At 34.6% G+C, this 16,278-nt stretch overlaps 1 protein-coding gene across 3 annotated transcripts in view; it reads right to left on the bottom strand.

The window, feature by feature from the left end:
• Positions 1–418: 418 nt before the first annotated feature.
• Positions 419–16,278, bottom strand: part of LOC150085004 (uncharacterized) — a 234,710-nt gene continuing 218,850 nt past the window's right edge. For 2 of the 3 annotated variants that reach the window (XM_090376729.1, XM_090376730.1), the window contains exons 19-20: positions 7,019–7,525; positions 419–1,246 (exon numbers count right to left, since the gene is read on the bottom strand). In XM_090376729.1, coding sequence (XP_090232855.1) covers positions 1,177–1,246; positions 7,019–7,525 — 577 coding nt within the window. In that variant the 3' untranslated portion in view covers positions 419–1,176. The remainder of the gene's footprint in view (positions 1,247–7,018; positions 7,526–16,278) is intronic. The other variant, XM_090376731.1, reaches the window with a different exon arrangement.

The following is a 16,278-nucleotide window of genomic DNA, read 5'->3' as shown; positions in this document are numbered from 1 at the left end:
AAGCACCCATTCATTTTCTAATCGTGAAGCCGAAATTTGAAAGAAACCTGTCAGAGTCTAAAGACAAATAAATGTTGTAATAATTTGTGATTACAGAATATGCAGCCAACATGAGTTCAAAGAGTTTATTCTATACACTGTAGCATATTCCTACAGACAGTAGTACAAAAATGTTTTATAATTGTATACAAAATTAAGACAAAAGAGTGAGTTACCAGGACTACAAAGTTCTTTCTTCCTTGTAAAAGAAATGCTAATTAGCAGACTGATTGTAAAATGTGTAACAGTAGAAGATGCAAAAGAATTTACTTACCGTTTTGAAGTATTTCAACAAAATCATGCAGCAAAATAAAATGGATTTGAAAAGAAATTTTAGTTAACAATTTTTATTTTTTTAAGATAATTTAATGGTACTGTTTATTTGCTGTTGTTTGCAGTAGGGTTAACTTAAACTTAGGCTTTACAAGAAATGGTAATTTAAATGCATCATATATAAAATATAAATGAGTGCAGCCATTAAAAACGAGAACATTTTATTCCTCTCTAAACACAGTATCTCTAGTTTAAAGGTAAACAAAATTAAGGAGTGGCCAGCATACTTTTATCAGTTTACTAAGTAAACAAGAAATGTAGTCACACAATGATTCAGTCACTGTACCAAGAGAACAAAAAACTTGCAAAGACATATACAACTGTGTAGTCTATATGATCATCATTAAATAAAAAAAAAAACAATGATAATCAAGAAACTATAGGAAACTTGCTATTATTATTTTCATTAGCAGTACTCATAAGAGTTTGGCTTAAAACGTCAATGATAAAAAAAAAAAATTAATAATAATAAAAAGTCTTCTAAGAGAGGAATCAAGTTCACCTTGTTATACTTCTGTTTTTTACAAGTGAGGAGCTACCCAAGTTGTGGAGATGCAGTGCAACACTGAGAAGTAACGATCTTTGTTACATTCTTTGGTAACTCTATCAGTATATAACATCAACATGCACAGAACACCATCAATCCCAAAAGAAAAAAAAGTGCAACAATTTCCAGCATTTATGTACTGAAATATGTGATTCACTTTCCATTCTTTTCAGGAACTTGTAATAATAAGCTGGACATCTTGAATGTCCAGGATGTCTTGAATGTACAGTCCTCCGTCGTCACTATTCTTCCAATAGTTAATAATCTACCAGAGACCTCACTCTTTTGGATCTAATTTCTGGCCTTGCATCAGATCTGCTAGAATGGCTGAAATCAAAAATAAGTAAATTTATCACTCATAGTAAAGGTATATCAATGAATTGTATCAAATAATGGTCAACCAAAACAAAAAAAAATGCTAACTGCAGCTGCTAAATAATGTATTCTTGCTTTTAAAATAGAAGAAAATACTATGCACAACAAATTTAATTGCTGCATATTAATCTGTTTAAACATACAAATAAAATAAAGAATATTTAAATGAAAAAAAAAAAAAAAAAAAGCAATATAACCATGGTATTATTCAGCAGCTCTTCATACTTTTATCTAATTAGAGAGAGAAATGTCCATGAATTTTGCCTAACAAGTAAGCTCATTTTTTATGCTTATGTGCAACTTCAGTTAACTTACGCAGGCATGTTTATACATAATTTTAAATCTTTATGAAATCAAGAGAATTCATAACAAGTGGTTTCACACTAATAAAATAATAAGATTCAACCTTATTCAGGAATTCAACGCACTACTCATCTAGTGTACACCTCTTCAACTGAAAAGGTGTACGCTAGATTTTTTAGTAGTTGCACTGATTGAAAAACCTGCTCCCAGATCTCCCCAAATGAAAATGACTTCAGACAGCAATGTATTTTGTTCAATAAGCTACCTCAGAAAACTTTGCAAAGCACTGATGACTCATGTCACTCACAGATTTATGTGAGGAGTTAGTCTTCTACAAAAAATGCATCAAAATATGAACTGTTGCATTCTGTAGTGCAAGGATCATCAAACGATAGGAAGTTGTCAGAAAAATAAAAATTAAAAAACGATTCAGATTCAACCACCAGAGATGACATGATGTTCAAGAAAATTTTCATTTTGGAAAAGGAAGTTGATGATCTCAGCTGCTGCTGCTTGAGCAGGATCAGAGTTGTGGAATTATTAAATTTAGTTTGAAGTCTCAAAAGTATGCTTAGTCAAAAGCTTACTAATTCCCATATGAAGAATGCCTAGAACTTTTTTTTTTTTTTAGGGGGAGTGAATAGTCAAGGCAGTCACTTCGAAAACAATGAATAATGGATGATGGCTTTATGGTTTACTAGCTTTATACACTCATATTTTGGTGAATATACAATTAACCGATTATTCCATTTACACATTAAGAACAAGAACTTTTGTCTACATTTTCGGGTTAACACAGATCATCAATGAACAAATATGACTAATATGCCCTTTCCTCACTTCATTTACCCATTTCATTAAAGTATTTGGCTCTAGTCCTCCTTTAAATTTAGATAGATAAGGGATAACCAACACCACAAAGAACAGGTGAGAGCTTATTCAAACAGTCACTCACTTTCTGAATAAATATAAATTTTTTTCTGACACATATTCTACAATCACGTCCTTTCAATTTAAATTTGTTTTCCCTTATGTATGTCATGTGAGTATAAAGAAGCCCCCAGCATTTAGTTTCCTAAACACTCTTAGAACCTTAAATAGCTTCATCAGGTCACCCTTTGCCTTGTTTACAATTACTAACACTGAAATCCAGTCTCTTTCCTGTAAGAATACTACTCTTTTGTGCCATTAAACAACCTTGTCACTCTTCTGGCCTTGGTCATTTTGGTAATAAACAGAAATTTATTTATCTCGCAGTCAGTCAGACTGCAGGAAAAATATAATACAACCCCAACATAGTCAACCAACTAACCTCAGAGTAATCATATTGACAGGCTCCAAACAGAATAAGTCTCTCTCTCTCACCATTACAGCTTTGCCTTAGTTTTTCCTTTTTTTTTTCATTTAAAAAAATTGATATTTTAACTTGTAAACCTGGATGATAAAAAAATTTGCACTCAGCCGACCTTAAAAGCATTTATAGCATAATATAAACACAAAACTGAGCATTTCCTTCTGAATGCCATAATGATTCTCCTTATCAATGCATGGAGTTTTCACTCCATGCATTGATAAGGAGAAAATCACAGACAGGACACCAAGAGCCTTCCTGGCTGCCTGTTTAGATTGCATGGTAATTTTTATGTCTGAAAAACTTATCAATGGGAAAGTTAGAGACACTTTCAACCATGATTTCATTGTTTTATTCTGCGCTATAACAAGTTATAGTACAAAATAAGTCATGAAGCACAAGGCTGTCTAAAATACATTTAAAAAAATAAAAATTTCCCCAAGTGCTCATATTTTCATCACTAAAACATGACTATCCACTCAGGTATCCACACATGACTATCCACTCACCCTATGATGACTAGTTGCCCAACTTTGTGGTCTGCACCTTCTAAGCCATTCTTCATATGGACAATAATTAGCATCGTTCACTAATCTGGCTACCCTTCTCTGAGCAAGCTCTAAAAGCTCTGTTTCTTTCTTTACATCTTTATATCTTTCTTCAGCCTTACTTCTTATTCATAATAATCTTTTAAATATTTCTGTATAAAAGCTTGCAAAAGTAAGTAATATATGAGAACATCTAAGAGGAGATATTTACTAAAAAATACACCTTGTTGTGCTTTATTATCTGGCAGTGTTAGTGTTTCGTAAATGTTGCAAGGCTACTAACAGTTACAGTGCAGAACAATACAAGAGAACAATTTTTTATGGCTAACCATGTAACTGATCGGTTATTCATTTTAATTTATACAAGTACATACAATGACAGAATCTGTTACTTTAAATGTCCATGTGATGAACCGATTTTTTCAAGATTTTAAAATATCCACAGGGCTGTTCTAATATATTTTAAAGTCACTTGTTTTAAATACTAATTCTTGGAGAATCATTTTATATTCAACCAAATATTAAAATTTCCAGCCAAAGAGAAATTGGAAGCTTTCCAACTTCCTGCCAGTTGTTTTATCATAACTGCAACTCATTAGACCAACCAACCATTCCAAAATAACAAAAGACTGTCAAGTCAAACCTAAAAACAGTTCCACAATGAAGCAATGCTTGATATAATGTACACCAGCAATCACGGAAGTAATTCGATGCTGTCACATCTGGTTCAACAATGATCTAACCATTTTTATATCAATCATGTAACACAATCATGCAGCAAAGCAACCCCCCCTAAACTTTTATTACTGTAGAGAATTTTAAAATGTAAAATGTTGTCAAAAACATTCTTCTCTGGCTCAGGCAACAGAAATACATTAAAACACAAAATTATACACAACGTTTTATTGGAGAATGCAACTACGTGTAAACATGGATGCAGGGGGAGGAACAAGTTTAAAATTTCTGATTGTGGAAATACAGTGCAATCAGTCAAGTCAACCAGAAAGAACAAAAAAAAAAAAAAAAATATATATATATATATAAACTGATGAATAATTCAAAGAAATGGGCATATTCTCTTAAGCAAATGAAAATCAATCAGATTTATATAAAAAAGCAGGATAAATGTCTTTAGCCACTGAAGCAACCTAATAACAGATTCTGATTACATCAGCTAAAGCAATATAACGATCAACAAAATTTCTAAAAAAAATCAACATTTTATCCCAATAATACTTATAATCATAGACAAGTGAAGAAAGTTTATCTTCTTAATATGCAAAACCAGTTAATTTACTAATACTCTGTCCAACAATTTGAACTCAAAATTACATTTAGCAAAGCAAATTATATTATTCACCAAATGGATTTTCTCCAAATTTTTTCACCCCTTCCCAATTTTTGAGAAGAAAATTAAAAGCATTTTTCTGCAAAACTTTCCTTAGATTTTTTGTCCTAGTATTAAAGTTCTTCTAAGGAGATAACACTTGCCATGCATTTTGAACATTCATAATTATTCTGTTTTTAACTATGTACCTCTACTATTAATGGGCATGCAATTTGCAGGCATTCATAGATACCTACATGCACAAGATCAACAGGAATTAATCCAGTAGTAAATTTTTGGTAATAAATCCAAATTTCTTCAAATGTGAGAATTTCAGAGCGTTACTACTGACTGTGCAGGTATACTGAATGTGGAAAGTAAACATTTCTCCATCATTGAAAATCAGATTTAATCTTAAGCACCCACACATCATTGCCATCAAACCAGACCAGAAGGGAAGGAGAGAATTTAATCCAGAGTATGTCGCTTGGGGGTCGATGGGACCCCAAACAATATTTCAGTAATTTGTACTTTTCATCTATTCATCCACATAGTTGAAATGCCTAATAGCTGTTTTTGAAATCTTTTCTTTGATTTCTCCACTGAAAATTCTGTTAATTATCAAGTAGGAATTAAGTTAAACTTAATTATATGCTTATATTGAGTGGCATCTGTCATGTGCAATTATTGATCAAGCTGGCTTTATTGACAGGCACTTTCCTCCAATCGGGCAATGTCACAAATCTCTCTGACAAAAGCTAACATGCAAATTGCTAACATGTGTGCTTTGCATTTCATGCAGCAGCACTCCTGCTAATGATATACTGGCACCCAATTGCAGGTGTTTGTTGAAGCGCACAGTTTTTTCATGTGGGTTTTCTCGCCCACAGGGCTAAAGGAATTCCGATTCCAAAATTAATTAAAAATATATTTTTTTAAATATAAAAAAAGTTTCTCATAGTCGTGTTCAGAAAAGGTAACAAACAAAAAGTGAATAGTTTTGAGTTATTTTTTGCTGAGTTTTGCTCATGTGGGGTCAAAGTGATCCTACGTACAGGGAGGAATAATCCTTTTCAAACTGCTGACAGATTAAAAGAGGCTTAGACTATCCAATGCATCTCAAGGAGAAGAAAAATCAATAAAAATAAGGATACTTTTTTGAAGATTGAGGTATGATTATTCATATTCCTCAACCTACAATGCAGGCCTATGGAGATGAACATACATGCAACTCTCCTCCCCTTTCCAACTCAGCCCAAGGAAAAGTAGGTAATATCTGGGGGGGGGGAAGAATCCAGTCCCAACACATCTCAAATATCCTAATCTCTAATGGTCCTCTCTCTCTCTCTCTCTCTCTCTCTCTCTCTCTCCCCCCCCCATATTCTGTTCCAGTAGATTTACCCAACAGTTTCTTCCATATAATTTCCAAAACCTAGCATAAAAGAGATATCCATCCAATCCTATTCCCCAAAACATCCAATTAAAATAAAGACCTAACTACATTACTGAAGACAAGGCCAAACAGTAATGAGCACATAACTGTAGGTGGGATGCTACCACACAGAAGTGTTTTCTTTCCACAGCGATTAATTTTCTTTTATTCAAATATATTCTGTCTGCGGTTTTACAAAAAATTCTATTTTGCAAAAAGAAATGCAGTATTTGATTTTTAACAAACTGGAGAACAAATCATTCAGGGTAATATACAGGTAAAATAGCTTTCTTCTTGTAAATAGTTTGATGATTTTACATTTTCTGTATACAATATTTGTTGGAAGGTTCTTCAGAGGGTGCTCAATATATATCATGAGAAATAGTCTAAAATTTCCATAGCTTAACTGAGTGATGCCAGCTCAAACTCTTAGTTTCAGTCACCAGAAGTGTTGTCCTTTCTGGTAGTTCCTATCAGAAAGGACAATGCTTCTGGTGTTGTCTAGTGATGTAAAAAATTAAATTCAAATTCAACAGTGAACGTTTAATTAAACTGTTGGAAACTTTAATAAGCATTGTTTTAGCTTAATATTAATTACTGATAATATCAGGTAAACATTATTGCAAACTGCATTACAACTTGCAATAATCATCCGGCATCAATAAGATCATAATTGTTCTACAACACCAAAAGTTTGGATAATTTACAGATAAATAAAATTAACTGATGGACTATGGCCTGAAATTATAACTTGACCACATACCTGCGTTGCGATGATGATGACCACTGATCCGAACGGCGCTTAGGAGAACTATGGCTATGCGACCTACTGCGATCACGTGACCTGTACCGCTTTGAAGATCTGTTTCGGTCATAAGATTCATTCCGGCTAGACAACCTACTCCGGTCACGTGACCTACTGCGTTCTTGCGACCTACTACGGTTTCGTGCACGCTCATGAGACTTGTTGCGGTCATGTGATGTGCTTCTATCACGTGACCTACTTCTGTCACGGAATCTGCTACGGTCACGTGATCTACTCCGTTCGCGAGATCCACTTCTACTATGACTCTGACTTCGAGTTCTACTGGGGGCTGGAGGAGATCTTGATGCTCTTTCATGAGTTTCACTTTTGTGCCTATCCTCCTTGTGTCTGTATTTTTGATCTCTGTCATCTCTTGAAGAACTATTTTCTGAGTGCCGATGCCAACTAGAATCACTTTCATGTTCACGTTCATATTCTTGCATGCGATGTCTTCGCTCTCTTTCTCTACGGGAAAAAATTCAATATATATATAACAAGTAACCAACCATGATTATTGTTATCAAAACAAAGTGTGCTAACTTCATTATCCAGATTTGCTAATGGCAAACTTGCTCGTTACTTTAACACTGGAATTGTGTTGCTTAAACAAACAAAATAAATAAAATGAATTTCTAATGCCTGCATCAGTTCTTGTTTGAAATGCCAAAGTTAATGTCTGTGTTAGAGAATATCTCGACGGAATCTTGGTTTTCAAAACAGACAGTCCACGAAACTGGCTGCTACTATTCAATTTTACCCGGGAAAAGTTTTTTTTTTACAGTGGAAACATTTTGAGAGCGTGCAGTCTGCCATTACTCAATCAGTGATGCTGACTACTGTAGGCTATAAAAACAGATCAATTATGATCTTTTACCGCACAGTAGTCAGCATTAAAAGAAAAGTTTAAAAAGGAAAAATTTCTTCTGAACGTAAACTCTTCAAGTAAGATTAATATCATCACAACAACCATAAATACAATAATAATAAACTGCATTTTCATCTACCAAATTAGTGATTTTAACGAGGCAAATTTCTTTGATAACACACTATTGTTTTGTCCAATTAACACTCCAACTTTCTGTATTGAAAAGAATAATTAATGCATGCCGAGCATCATCAGTTTGGCACATGAAATTCTTTCAACTTTACACATCCATTTCTTGACAATTCAAATCGAATTTCGTATGATTAAAACGAAAAAATATTTTCGTAACTGCTACGAACGAGAAGAATTTGCGATTTTAATTGTGTTCCGTGTTTTCCCTCGAAAGGGACGAATTGTCCCTTTGAAACACAAAAGTTTTAGTGCTGTCAGATGCAAAACACAAACACACGCACCAGGAATGAAATATCCGGCATACGAAGGAAATAAAGGCCGAAGAAGTATTGATTGCATTTTAAATTTAAATGGCGGGCAGGCACACGCACATACAAATGCCGGCACGTGCAGGAACAGACGAGAAAGACGTCCACCACGTTCTGTCCATTGCTGCCCCCTTCCTTCCACGACCCACCACCACCACCTTGGCGTCCTCGGGGACAACATTATAAGAAGTACAACGGGTGTGTCAGTGCCGCAGGCTAAGCTAAGTTTGGAGATGCCGTCGTCCGTTACTTGATCAATATGCAACGCCAACTCTTTGATTACCGGAAGAAATTGAATGTTTGACTTGAGACGACGCTGGGCTCGCTACGGCAAAACTAGCGAATAGAAGCAGCGTCGGGAAAAAGCAGCACATTACAAAGTTGGAAGGGGGGAATGCAAACACTGCTATTTACAGATGATGCAACGTTGATATCGATATTTAATACATAAAGTTCGACACAAAACTGAAATTATTATTTAAATCTTGATTCTGAAAAACAAATTTAAACAGTTAGTTGCCGAGAATAAATTCGGTTAACAAGAAATCTAGTTGTAATCAAAAATAGTACGTTTTAAAAAAATGAACTGACAAGTTATTCGATGTTAAAATTTCCAATTACATAAATCAACTTGACATAATTGGGTATTGTGATATCTGTTCAAAGAAATTTTTTTGAAAATGTATAAAAGATTATTATTTTGACTAGAATGTATTTTAAGGACGGTAGTGCAAATACCAACATTGACGCGGAAGTAAACAAACAAAAAATCTTTTAAAATATTAGAAAATTATAACAGCACTGGCACCTACTTTCACTACGTTAGTTTAAGTCATCTTGGGTTATTTCAATATTATTCACGGAAAAATGCATTCACAGTATCGAAAAGGTCTTAAAGAGGCATACGTTTCAAGTCGGCTACTACTTGTCTTCAGGGAGAAATAGGCATCACTACAAAAATACTTTTCGCACACGCACCGATATGAAATGAAAATTTTGACTGCTAATTCAGTGTTCCTTACTCATCAAGGGCTACCACAGAGAAGCAGAAAACTGACTTGTAATAGGCTCTTTTAATTAAATGATAATCATTCACAGAACACTTTACCTGATAATTCGTAAAACCCATACATGAAAGATTTGGTTATTTATCTAGCTCATTTTCTGAATCACCCGCCAATAGTTCCCATAATTTAATTACAGAATATAAATATTAATTATAATAAATACAAAACAATTTTGCGATTATTGGTTTTGAGAAAAGACACTAATTGTGGCATCACTGCTCATTAAAAGTCATGGAAATAATTCTCTTTAAGATGAATGAAAAGAATATTAGTCCATTTTTCGGAACAAAAAAAAAAAAAAAAAATTACACTTCTTTTGCTTTTTTGAAGAGGGAGGGAGGAAGGAACTCCTTTCCGACTTACCCCCTTATGACTGTTATCGGTATTCATTTTTAATGACAATCAGATTGTTTATCCTATAGCAAAACTGATCCCTAAACATAATAAATAGGCTGATTTTTATAGTAAAGTATATTAAACGACGAATTTACTGAGTTTCGAATTTCTTCAACTATTAAAAGTCACACTAAAAGTTTACTAACACTGATTTTGGCATGCTGCATGAATCAAAATTAACATTTATATATTATAAATTATACAGTCGAATTTCCCAAATCTAGAAACCTTCGGACCCGATTCTCACCGTACTTTGGAATTATCTGGTTTACCTCCACCCCCATTTAATAAATATACTAAACAGTGTCTATCATAATGATTCCATGCGAAATGTCTTGAGTTTGAAGTTTATCTCATAACTTTCTAATGTCAACATTCTTTGGATATTATTATGACACATGCGGCATCCAACAACATGGCCATTACTATGCATATGAAATTTCAAAAATTAAATAATCTTCATATCACACAGAACGAATCGGCAATCTTTTTTTTTTTAAACCAGATTTGAAGTTTAATATGCACGAGTGCATACCCATCAAATTTAAGAGCATGCCTTGCTACGATAGGTACACTTACACGTCTGGTGGGTGCGGCGGCCTACAAGAACCTGCAAGGAAAGGAATGTGACCTACATCCCTGATTACCCCAATACTTCATGTTGTCCATGAAAGTATACAGTTCTTTTTGGACCTAAGTCCAGCTTCGCAACTCGACCTTTCTCTCTCCAACATAAACCTGGTATCTTTTGTTCATTATAATGCAACCATTATAATGAACAAAAATTGTTCATTATATTTTTAAACCAACCAAATATTTCAGTCTGGAAAGTCGAAAACAATTCTTCCACAGCACAGATTCGTTTTTCAAATGCAGCAAAAACTTAAAATCAAAAATTCGTATTTTATAAGCATGACAATTTTATTTTCAGTCCATTAATTAGAAATGGAAAAAAAAAAAAAAAAAAAGGAAATTTTCAAACCAAAACATAAACTGGTTACTTTGACGAGGGTTGAAATAATAACAATATTTTCGCCAAACTCTAAGCACCGAACACCAAAAAACCGCTTTAACATCTCTGCGAACACCTGGAAATGTTTTCTATCTATAAAATTTTATTAAACACTTTAAAGCCTCGCCCCCTTCTTCGATTGATAAAAACAAATAAAAAAATTACAATTTCTACGAAACAAAACCTGAATGTTCCCGAATTTAAAATTGGTAAATATTACTGTTTACATTTTATGATTTGTAAATTTAAATTTTGTTAATGAACTCGCCCCTCCCTCCATGAGAAAGCTGCTTCCCCTTCCTTGATTTAGACTAAAAACCTCATCGATGTACTTCTAACACGAAATGAAACAAATTTTATTTGAAGAAAATAAAAAAAACACACATCTAAACATGAGTCCTCTCACCCTCCTTCAAATAAAATCGGTTTGTGTTCACTACTGAAGTGAATTTTAGGCTAAAACGAGGACGGGGAACAACTTTCCCATTGGGAGAGGAGGAAAAAAAAAAAAAAAAAAAAAAAACCCTTTATTTCAACGAAATAGTGAGGCAGTTCTAAATTATTTTTGGTTGTTGTACAAGATTTTGTCAAAAATCTTGCACAAAACAATCGGTCACTTCAACGGGTTTTAATAACGACATTCCCATTTCTTGTAATGCAACGCTACTTTTGGATGTTATCATTGGTCATTTATGCAAATGGTATGTTTTAATTATAAACTTATAATCGTTGAATCTCTGCCACGTTAACTTTTAACTATAACATGCCCTTTGCATAAATGACCAAGGAAAGTTGGAAAACCTAAGTAACCTTCGATTTAAGATTACTTTTTCCCCACACGCAGTGCAGTGTTACATTATAAGCGAAAGCAATAAGAATTACCCCCATCATAAGTGTAATTACGAACATCCCGAAGGTAATTTGCCAAGCTGACCCTTTCATTTTAAGTAAACATTCTGTTAAGGTGTATCAATGTAATGTATCAACCTTTTGCCTACATCCAGCTATCGAAGCCGCTGTGTTAGCCACGAGGAAGAGTGCAAACTATAGGGAAGGGGTTATCTATGTGGGTATGTGATTTTTAAAAAGACTAAATTCTTGAATCAATGTTCGCACAATATATATACGTTTTCCGAATTCCTTGGTAAATTTATCGATGAACACCAAAATCAAAAATCTCGGCGACATTACTAACACTAACTAACAAGACTACAGGTTTTCAAGAGCATAAAATAACAAAACCAAGACTCCGTGGGTGTCACAATTCACCTACAACTACCTCTCTTAATCTCGTAATTCACTATTTGCAGCAATATTCCCATTGACAAAGCCATGTTGATGGTCACTGGGAATTGGTGTTAAGCAGAACCCTTTCTCTCCACCTTCACAGCCGGAGGCGAACTGCCTTGCTGGCGCACTGTCTATAATTGAAATCAAGCTCCGTGCGTGACTGTTTTTCATGTCGCTACTCTAAATAATTTACAGGGCCGCAGTAGCTGCAGCAGCAGCAGCAGCAGCAGCGAACAGCAGGAGGTAAGGACGAGGAGCAGAAGGGGGAAGGATGATGGGGAACAGAAGAACTCCGAAGGGAGGGAGCAGAAGGGTGAGCGAACAGTGGAATTTGAATTTCTCTCATGCAGTTCACGGTGCAGCCTCGGTAGTTCGCAGAAAGCTCATCAGAGAATCACGGCTTTTGGCACACCCGGCGCGCGCCAATTCTTGCATAAGTAATCCCCGATTTCAATAACGGTAGGCCGTGTGTCAAAGGTGACGAAGCGCAAATCTCTACCGGCCGGCAGAGGGACTAGCTGGTCGGTTGGATGGTCCAAAGATTTGGTGAGGTCTAACGCCAATTTCATTCCTAGACTCCCTCCCGCCTCTCTTTTCTATCCCCCCCTTCCCAGCACACTTTGTAGAAGCAGAACTATAGGTGGTCGTCTCAGATTGGTATGCAAGGCCAGTAGTGCGAAAGAAGTGTGAGCTGCTAACGTTACGCTTGCACGTAGTACACGTAGTGTCCGGTACGACACTACTGTTCATTTTTCACTCCGCCCTCCTTTTCCTCGACACCACCAACAACGCAACTGCCTTTACAGGGGTAAAGGGGAGATAGCCGAGAGTATTAAAGATCGCTGCTATCGTTTATGTCAAATCGGAAGATGTGATAGTGAAAGAAAATACAGTGAGGCAGAATGGAAAGACAACGTCTGAAACTTTAAACTATCTTTTTTTTCTCTCTCTCTCTCTCTCTCTCTCTCCTTTTCTTATCGTTTATCGAATTCAATGCAAACCAGCTAGGTGGCTAACATCACAGCTGAAATGGAATTTTAAATCACGAGAGGAAACGCAGACGAGAGGTCAAATCCCAAGGCTGAAAACTAAGAGTAGTAAATTGTCACGTGATAATGTGCCAAACGTTATGTTAGAAATATCCATCTATACTTTATAATAGGGGATTTATGTTTATTTTTTTATGTTTTCAAGTAAACAATCATTCCATAGATACAGAAAAAAAAATTCGAAAACATTTTTTCTGGCCAATAAAATGTCCCTTAAATTTTTTAGAATTTTAATGAAATGAAATTTATTGAGAGGTTTGATATCAATTACTGAATGATGGGAGATAGGGAAAATTGTTCTTTCAGCTAGCATTTTTTTTTTTTAATTACATGAAAAAAAATTTAGCACATACAATAACAGTTTTCTTTTTAAATTTTATAATAATTTAAATGTTCTGTGCGGCCCTTAAGCTCTTCCCCATTGCCTGGGTCCATCCTGCACCAGCATTACAATTCTCTTGAATATTAGAATTGTCCAAAATTTCTTCATGTTTTTCTATTAATTAATTCTTTATTTTTCTTATATATATAGTTTTTCACATTAAATAATACCAAGCATCTTACCACCACGATTTTCCTATATAGACGATTAGTACCAACTAAGTTTTAAAATTGTGCAACTAAACAAAAAAAAAAAAAACACAAGCAGTGTGCAGAAAAAACTGAGTTTAACACTTTTTTGGATAAATGGAAATAACTGAATGGATAAAAAAAAAAAAAGGGAAATAATTGAAAATGGGAGACTTCCAACATCACAGGCGAAATCTGTGAGATGCCAGAGACAGGTATTGAATCTTTCTGCAGAGTTTTGGTTTCAGTGGTTAAAAACAAACAATCAAATCATCCCCTTACTATTATTATAAGCCAATATGGTGCAAGGAAGCCTGAGGCTTATGTTGCACCAGCCAAAAAAATTTCCCAAGTTACCCTGAGAGAGAATCCCAAGAAAAGGAATCACTAAGAAAGAGAAGAACGATGATATCCAGTTCAGGACCATGGGTGTGCCAAGCCTATACTCACTAGATGTATATACCTTTGCCCATCAATATTCTGTAACTGGTTATACAGCATTTTCTGTTTTTGTTTCAATATACTATGAATTATACGACATTAAATTTTTGTTTGCTGTTTAACAACGCCAGGTAAGCAAAAGGATCTTTCTTCCAATCCCACATCACAGGCGAAATCTGTGAGATGCCAGAGACAGGCATTGAATCTTTCTGCAAGTTTTGGTTTCAGTGGTTAAAAACAAACAATCAAATCATCCCCTTACTATTATTATAAGCCAATATGGTGCAAGGAAGCCTGAGGCTTATGTTGCACCAGCCAAAAAAATTTCCCAAGTTACCCTGAGAGAGAATCCCAAGAAAAGGAATCACTAAGAAAGAGAAGAACGATGATATCCAGTTCAGGACCATGGGTATGCCAAGCCTATACTCACTAGATGTATATACCTTTGCCCATCAATATTCTGTAACTGGTTATACAGCATTTTCTGTTTTTGTTTCAATATACTATGAATTATACGACATTAAATTTTTGTTTGCTGTTTAACAACGCCAGGTAAGCAAAAGGATCTTTCTTCTAATCCCACATCACAGGCGAAATCTGTGAGATGCCAGAGACAGGCATTGAATCTTTCTGCAGAGTTTTGGTTTCAGTGGTTAAAAACAAACAAACAATCAATCAAATCATCCCCTTACTATTATTATTAGCCAATATGGTGCAAGGAAGCCTGAGGCTTATGTTGCACCAGCCAAAAAAATTTCCCAAGTTACCCTGAGAGAGAATCCTAAGAAAAGGAATCACTAAGAAAGAGAAGAACGATGATATCCAGTTCAGGACCATGGGTGTGCCAAGCCTATACTCACTAGATGTATATACCTTTGCCCATCAATATTCTGTAACTGGTTATACAGCATTTTCTGTTTTTGTTTCAATATACTATGAATTATACGACATTAAATTTTTGTTTGCTGTTTAACAACACCAGGTAAGCAAAAGGATCTTTCTTCTAATCCCACATCACAGGCGAAATCTGTGAGATACCAGAGACAGGCATTGAATCTTTCTGCAGAGTTTTGGTTTCAGTGGTTAAAAACAAACAACAAAAATAAAGATGTTCACACTGCATCTGCCAGGTGCTGTGCAAGAGTTTGTGTGTGTGAGGGAGAGAAGTGACCTTGAAATTTCTAAAAAATATGATAAAAACTTTTTTTCAAACTACACTGGTTGGCATCAATTTCCTTCCAATAAACACGGTGAAAGGTTTCACATGATATTTCTCAAATGGAAAAAAAGATACCACGAAAAATGGAGTCCAAATATGTTGGCAGACTGCTGTTGGAATCTCATAGAGGAGACAAACACCAATAGATGATTCTAAAAGGCAAAACACAAAATATGTGTTTTGCTATGAGATATAAACATTTTTGTAAATAGAATAAGGTTTCCCGCATCACAGGCGAAATCTGTGATGCGGGAAAAATACTGTAGGTAATATTTTCTTAAAATATATGAAATCTTTTTTTAACAAACCTTTTGACTTAATACCTTCTCCCTTAAAATTGGTAAGTGTTACAGCAATACGGTTGCCATAATTGAATCCAGCAACATCAAATCTACAAGAATTGCCCTGAATTTTAATAGGGAGTGAAAAAAAAAAATTTTTTTTCCCCTGACCAGTGTTATCATTGATTTCTCGTTTATTTTCAATAAATATTTTTGAGAACATAAGTGATGGAAAACTAACGAATTTTTTTTACAGCTGTCTCCTCAATGAAAAAATATAAAAGTCATATCGATGGAGTAGTTTTATCATATTCCAGAAATAATCAAATTTCTCATTTTGTAAAAAATTCAGTACAAGTTGTGATGGCTGATCAATGCATCCACACAAAACCAATGCTAAATCTATCAATTAACAGATATAAAATTTGAATTTTTTGGCAATATTAATAACCAAAAAGTGTGTACAATATTTTGATATTGCAGACTGAACAAATAAGATTCAAAGGAATTTTAGGCCTTTTATTTACA

The sequence above is a fragment of the Mastigoproctus giganteus genome, chromosome 6 (assembly GCF_048544385.1).
Source record: "Mastigoproctus giganteus isolate SK-2022 chromosome 6, ASM4854438v1, whole genome shotgun sequence".
Lineage (NCBI taxonomy): Eukaryota > Metazoa > Arthropoda > Arachnida > Uropygi > Thelyphonidae > Mastigoproctus > Mastigoproctus giganteus.
This window is presented reverse-complemented; position numbering and strand designations above follow the sequence as displayed.